Consider the following 7,570-nt stretch of genomic DNA (forward strand, 5'->3'; position numbering starts at 1 on the left):
TTAGCACCGACATATGTGATGACTTTGTCAATCTCAAATTGTGTCGGCTCTGTATCTCCGAGGTAATAGGGGTAGGATGTGTGTGCATACGTTCATAGAGATGAGTGTATGTGCATGTATGTGAGGTTCTGCGTTGTACTGTGTTCATAATAATAATAATAATAATAATAATAATATATGGCATGCGGAGGCTTTGGTGTTATCCTCCGTCTTGGAAGAAAAATAATGATCTTTGGTTTTGTTGTTCGTGTCCGTGGACTGTACTGGTACCGGTACCACCCGTATTTCTACTACTGCTCACTCGTAGTACTTGTTTTGTCTTTACCTGGCAAAAATATATGCGAACAAAGATATAAATCCATGAAATGTCGTAGTACTATATCCGTTTTGCCGCCTTAAAAATCGCTCCGCCGGTTCACTCCAAAGCCATCGAAACCTCCACCAAACGCAGAGCGAGCGAGAGCCACTTGGATCACCATGACCGCCACCTCGCGGCCACAGCATCCCAACGGGAGCCTAGCCCCGGCCTCCGACGGCGGCGAGTCCTTCGCCAAGTTCTTCGAGTGCTGGATCTTGGAGCAGTCGCGTGACCTGGCCGCGCTCCGCGCCGCGGCCACGGCGCGGCCCGACGACGCTGACCTCCGGCGCCTCGTCGACCGTGTCCTCGGCCACTACGAGCACTACTACCGCGCCAAGTCCGCGGCCGCCTCCGCCGACGTGCTCCCCATGTTCGCGCCCTCGTGGATCTCCGCCACCGAGAGCCTCTACCTCTGGTGCGGCGGCTGGCGCCCCACCGCCGCGATCCAGCTGCTCTACTCCAAGTCCGGCGTGCAGCTCGAGGCCAAGCTCCCGGCCTTCCTCGACGGCGGCAGCCTCGGGGACGGCGACCTCGGCGGCCTCTCCGCCGAGCAGCTCCAGGCCGCGGACCAGCTGCAGCGCCGCACCATCCGGGGGGAACGGGAGATCGAGGAGGCCGCCGCCGGCGCGCAGGTAAACCGTTTACCAACCCCTGCCCCCTCTCCTTTTTTTTGATCGGTAACTAATGTGAACATATAGGAGTCGTTGGCGACGACGAAGATGGTGGAGCTCGCCGGAAAAGGAGGTGTGGACGCGGCGGAGGGGATGGAGCGGGAGATGGATGCCAAGGCGGAGGCGATGAAGCGCGTGCTGGAGATGGCGGACGCGCTGAGGCTGGAGACGCTGCGCGGCGTGGTGGGGCTGCTCCGGCCTGCGCAGGCCGTGCACTTCCTCGTGGCCGCCGCGGAGCTCCACCTCGCCGTGCACAAGTTCGGCCGGCGCAAGGACGGCGCCGCCGCGGCGGAGTGAGCCTGTAGGCTGCTGCGGCGCGCGCGCACGTGGTTGCTCTGCTCCGCGCAACGCTCGTCGTCTAGCTAGCTCCGAGCTGCCTTCGTTTCGCCTGGTCAACGCGAGGTGTCGCGATAAGCTTTGACCATGATCCCCTTCTGCTTGGTCAACATGTGCGTTCTGCCGCAGTGTCAAATCTGTGGTAAAACTTGTACGAAGTGGGCATGTATAATGCACAAGGTCATGCCATGTTGGCTTAGCTACTTTGTATGTATGTATGGAGGCGTAAGAGCATAAATTTGGAGATGTAAAATAGAAGATGTAAAAATTTACATCTCTAAAATATGCTTTTACATCTTAAAAAAATGTGACAACTTCAACAGATGATGCATATTGAAGTTGTAAAACTGTAACTCGAACAGATGATGCAAAATGGAATTAGGTGTAAAAACTAGTGGGCTCACATGAGCGGCCATGGTGTTAATGGCCAAATGGTTGACGGCCACGTCTACCCCGGCGCGGTGGTGTGTGGAGGCTGTGCTGCTTCAAAACCTACCTGTGGCACGAGGAGGACGAAGCTAAAACTTCGCTCCCCTGCTGGCAATTGGGTTCGGAGTGAGCTCCAAACGAGTCCCCCGCGGTCTCCAAATATGGCGTTTGAGAGGTGGATACTAGAGAGCTGTTATTTTTTGTGCTCCGTGATCAGTATGATAGTTATTATGCAGTTTGAGGTCTCCTTTGGTTTAAAGGAATTTCATAGGAATTCTAGAGGATAGGATTCTTATAGGATTTTTTCCTTTAGAGCCATTTGGTTCATAGGAATGGATTCCTATTCCTACATAGGATTGGTTCCTATCCTCCACATTTCATAGAAAAATAAAAAAGAGTCTACACTCAATGGAAAAATTCCTTTGGTGTCAACCAAATGACATCTTGTTGAACCAAAAGAGGCCTGAGTGGATATGATAACTCTAATAGAGTTGCTCTTACATACTCCAAGCCACTCCAGGGCACACCAACAGGACACACACAAAGTAACATAAATTTGACTCCCCGAGGGAGTCCTGGATTAGGGGGTGTTCGGATGGCCGGACTATACCTTCAGCCGGACTCCTGGACTATGAAGATACAAGATTGAAGACTTCGTCCCGTGTCCGGGAAGGACTTTCCTTGACGTGGAAGGCAAACTTGGCGATATGGATATGCAAATCTCCTACCATTGTAACCGACTCTATGTAACCCTAACCCTACCCGGTGTCTATATAAACCGGAGGGTTTTAGTCCGTAGGACAACATACATATCAACAATCATACCATAGGCTAGCTTCTAGGGTTTAGCCTCCTCGATCTCGTGGTAGATCAACTCTTGTACTACCCATATCATCAATATTAATCAAGCAGGACGTAGGGTTTTACCTCCATCGAGAGGGCCCGAACCTGGGTAAAACTTCATGTCCCTTGTCTCCTGTTACCATCCGGCCTAGACGCACAGTTCGGGACCCCCTACCCGAGATCCGCCGGTTTTGACACCGACATTGGTGCTTTCATTGAGAGTTCCTCTGTGTCGTCGCCGTCAGGCTCGATGGCTCCTACGATCATCGATAGCGATGCAGTCCAGGGTGAGACCTTCCTCCCTGGACAGATCTTCGTCTTCGGCGGCTTCGCACTGCGGGCCAATTCGCTTGGCCGTCTGGAGCAGATCGAAAGCTACGCCCCTGGCCGTCAGGTCAGATTCAGAAATTTAAACTACACGGGTGACATCCGCGGGGACTTGATCTTCGACGGATTCGAGCCACTGCCGAGCGCGCCGCACTGTCACGATGAGCATGATCTAGCTCTGCCGCCGAACAGTGCCCTGGAGGCCGCATCCGCATCGGCTCCGACCCTTAATTCGGAGCCAACTGCGCCGATCGAGGATGGGCGGTTGGACGCCACCTCGGGGGCTGCAACCCCAACGGCGATTGAGCCAAGCACCAGCCCCGTACTCCGCGAGACCCGTGACTCCAAGGAGCCGGACTCCTCTTCGGACTCCGAGCCCCCCGTGCCCCTGCCGATCGAATCCGATTGGGCGCCGATCATGGAGTTCACTGCCGCGGACATCTTTCAGCACTCGCCTTTTGGCGATATCCTGAAGTCACTGAAGTCTCTCTCTTTATCAGGAGAGCCCTGGCCGGACTACGGTCAACAAGGTTGGGGTACGGACGATGAAGAAATTCAAATCCCACCCACCACCCACTTTGTAGCCACTGTCGACGACTTAACCGACATGCTCGACTTCGACTCCGAAGATATCGACGGTATGGACGCCGATGAAGGAGATGATGAAGAACCAGCGCCTACTAGGCCCTGGAAAGCCACCTCTCCATATGACATATACATGGTGGACACCCCAAAAGAGGGAGATGGCGATGGAACAGCGGATGATGACCCTTCCAAGAAACAGCCTAAGCGCCGGCGTCAGCGGCGCCGCTCAAAATCCCGCCAAAACAAACACGGTGATTCCAGCACGGGAGATAATAATACTCTGGAAAGCGCCGAAGAAAACCCCCTCCAGCAAGATTTAGCATAGGAGGATGGAGAAACCAGCCCTCATGAGAGAGCGGCAGACAGAGAGGTCGAGGACGATAATTATATGCCTCCCTTCGAAGACGAGGCAAGCCTCGACGACGACGAATTCGTCGTGCCAGAGGATCCCGTCGAGCAAAAGCGTTTTCAACGCAGGCTTATGGCCATGGCAAGAAGCCTCAAGAAAAAACAGCAACAACTTAAAGCTGATCAAGATTTGCTAGTCGACAGATGGACTAAAGTCCTTGCGGCCGAAGAGCATAAACTCGAACGCCCCTCCAAGAGCTACCCAAAGCGCAGGTTGCTACCCCAATTAGAGGAGGAAGCACTTGATGCAGCCGACCGGCCACCTCGTGGTCGCGATAGAGAGGCCTCTCGGCCCTCCACTCAAGCCGCACCCCGTATCAAGGCAGGGGAATATGCGCCGAACTTACGAGACATGTTGGAGGACAAGGCAAGGCAAACAAGATCGATCTACGGATCGCGTGGGCTCCCCACGGCTCGAGACGGTAACCGTCACGCCGACCACAAATTCGGCGGAGCCGAACACAGTAGACAAGGCTCATTGAAGCTACGTCACGATATAGCCCAGTACAGTGGTGCCGCACACCCACTCTGCTTTACAGACGAAATAATGGGTCATCAAATCCCCGAGGGTTTCAAACCCGTAAACATCGAATCATATGATGGCACAACAGATCCTGCGGTATGGATCGAGGATTATCTCCTTCATATCCACATGGCCCGCGGCGATGATTTCCACGCCATCAAATACCTCCCACTCAAGCTTAAAGGACCAGCTCGGCATTGGCTTAACAGCTTGCCAACAGGATCAATCAGTTGTTGGAAGGACCTGGAAGCCGCATTCCTCGACAATTTCCAGGGCACTTATGTGCGACCCCCAGACGCCGATGACCTAAGTCACGTAATTCAGCAGCCAGAGGAATCGACCAGGCAATTCTGGACACGGTTCTTAACAAAGAAAAATCAAATAGTCGACTGTCCGGACGCTGAGGCCCTAGCAGCCTTCAAACACAATATCCATGACGAGTGGCTGGCCCGTCACCTTGGACAGGAAAAGCCGAAATCTATGGCAGCACTCACGACACTCATGACCCGCTTTTGCGCGGGAGAAGACAGCTGGCTTGCTCGTAGCAACAATATGACCAAAAACCCTGGTAATTCGGACACCAGGGACAGTAGTGGCAGGTCGCATCGCAACAAGCAGAAGCGCCGCATTAACGGCGACAATGCTGAGGATACGGCTGTTAATGCCGGATTCAGAGGCTCTAAATCCGGCCAGCGGAAGAAGCCATTCAAAAGGAATCCTAGGGGCCCGTCCAGTTTGGACCGAATACTCGACTGCTCGTGCTAGATACATGGCACCCCTGAAAAGCTAGCCAATCACACCAACAGGGATTGTTGGGTGTTCAAGCAGGCAGGCAAGCTAAACGCCGAAAATGAAGACATGGGGCTGCATAGCGATGACGACAAGGAGCCCCGGCCGCCGAACAACAGTGGACAGAAGGGTTTTCCCCCACAAGTGCGGACTGTGAACATGATATACGCAACCCATGTCCCCAAAAGGGAGCGGAAGCGTGCGTTAAGGGACGTATACGCGGTAGAGCCAGTCGCCCCAAATTTCAACCCATGGTCCTCCTGCCCGATCACCTTTGATCGAAGGGACCATCCCATTAGCATCCGTCATGGCGGATTCGCCGCATTGGTTCTAGACCCAATTATTGATGGATTTCATCTCACTAGAGTCCTTATGGACGGCGGCAGTAGCCTGAACCTGCTTTACCAGGATACAGTGCGGAAAATGGGTATAGATCCCTCCAGGATTAAGCCCACCAAAATGACCTTTAAAGGCGTAATACCAGGTGTAGAGGCCAACTGTACTGGCCCAGTCACACTTGAAGTGGTCTTCGGATCTCTGGATAATTTCCGAAGCGAGGAGTTAATCTTCGACATAGTCCCGTTTCGCAGTGGTTATCACGCACTGCTCGGGCGAACCGCATTCGCTAAGTTCAATGCGGTACCGCACTACGCATACCTTAAGCTCAAGATGCCAGGCCCTCGAGGAGTAATTACGGTCAATGGAAACACCGAACGCTCCCTCCGAACGGAGGAGCACACGGCGGCCCTTGCAGCGGAAGTACAAAATAGCCTCTCCAGGCAGTTCTTCAGTCCGGCCACTAAATGACCGGACACCGTCAAGCGCGCCCGGAGTAACCTACAACAAGACCACCTGGCATGATCCGAGCAGGTGTAGTAATGCGGCCCCAACCCCAACCCTCGCAAAAAGGCGACGCCAGTACTTCGCGTACATAACTACGCTCTAGAGATACCATGGGCACAGGGGGAGGGGTGTCGTGGTTCCAAGTCTGACAGTAGTGTAGGGGGGTAAGTATGGAGAGGCAAGATCTTAGCTATGGAGAAGTTGTAAGAACGCAAGGTTTACGAGTTCAGGCCCTTCTCGGAGGAAGTAATAGCCCTACGTCTCGAAGCCCGGAGGCGGTCGACTGGATTATGAGAGTATGAATTACAGGGATGCAAACCCTTTACACTGAGGAGGGGGTGGCTTATATAGAGTCCGCCAGACCCCTCCGGCCCTCAGTTATGCAGGGTTTTAAGTACATTAAGGTCGGGCGTTACTGGTAACGCCCCTAATAAAGTGCTATGATGACCATAAAAGCTACTTAATGACCGACTGTTAGCGTGCGGAGTGACTTCAGGTCTCCTGGCCGTCGGGTGGTTGGATCTTGGTCAAGTGGTTGCTTCTTGGTCGAGTGTCTTCGAGTCCGTCAAGTGAAACACCGCCAAGTCGATTGAAATGTGATTTCTTCTGGAGGTGTCCTTGGGTAGGTCAGTTTGGACAGGTCCACGACCCTACCCTAGGTACATAGCTTCATCATTAGCCCCCGAATGGATCGAGGTTTGAGTGGGAAAGGGTTTGAGCACATCTCCGACTCATTTTTCATGTCGTGAGCATACCTTGTTTCGGATCAATGGACCAGAGTGATGACAACAAATTTCTTTCCAGTCGCCTTGATCCATCCTTAGGTTTTGTTGAGTGAGTTCTTATACTTGAAGAGTTCTGAGTGATGGTGCGGAGGAGATCTTCGGTCCGACGAGTTGTTCTGCTGCCCGCGGATTTCGTGGGATCCAAATTTCGGGAAGCGCGCAGGACGGGAGAGGCCGCAGTAAACGGATGGGATAGCGCGGAGCCGCCTCGATCCCCGCGCCACCTTTTTCGCCACGTATCGCGCGCGCGATCGCCACGGGATTTGGCAGGGCCGTCCGGGCCTACCAGTCAGCCACTCGAAAGCAGCCTCATATAAGGCGTTGGGGCGGGGCTCTGTTCCGCACGCCACCATTCTCTCTCTATTTTCTCCCGATTTCTCTGCCACCCTTGCTCCCGTCTCGTCGTCGGATCTCCGCTCGAGCTCGAACTGCCACCATGGGGAAGGACAAGACAGCGGCGCTGGAACGGCGAAGAAGGCAACCGCGAAGGTGAAAGGCAAGCGGACCAACCGAGGCGGATCCTCGTCGAGGTCCGGCCTGCCGGTGGGCTGGATCCAGGGCGACTGGATCCGCTCGGCAATCACGCAGGACGACCTCGACGACCTGGTGGAAGGGGGATTTATCCCCCACAAGTCGGCTCGGCTCCCGGGAGACGAAATTGAGCCGCAGCCCA

General features: G+C 54.1%; 1 protein-coding gene across 1 annotated transcript; it reads left to right on the forward strand.

Annotated features, from left to right (window-relative positions):
* The first annotated feature begins 388 nt into the window (after positions 1 to 388).
* LOC125542886 (protein DELAY OF GERMINATION 1-like) lies at positions 389 to 1,689 on the forward strand. Its single transcript, XM_048706108.1, has 2 exons — positions 389 to 990; positions 1,057 to 1,689. Exons 1-2 carry the CDS (start codon positions 478 to 480, stop codon positions 1,324 to 1,326), a joined length of 783 nt encoding a protein of 260 aa, XP_048562065.1. The 5' UTR covers positions 389 to 477; the 3' UTR covers positions 1,327 to 1,689.
* The last annotated feature ends 5,881 nt before the right edge of the window (positions 1,690 to 7,570 follow it).

This window comes from Triticum urartu, chromosome 3, assembly GCF_003073215.2.
Source record: "Triticum urartu cultivar G1812 chromosome 3, Tu2.1, whole genome shotgun sequence".
Taxonomy (NCBI): domain Eukaryota; kingdom Viridiplantae; phylum Streptophyta; class Magnoliopsida; order Poales; family Poaceae; genus Triticum; species Triticum urartu.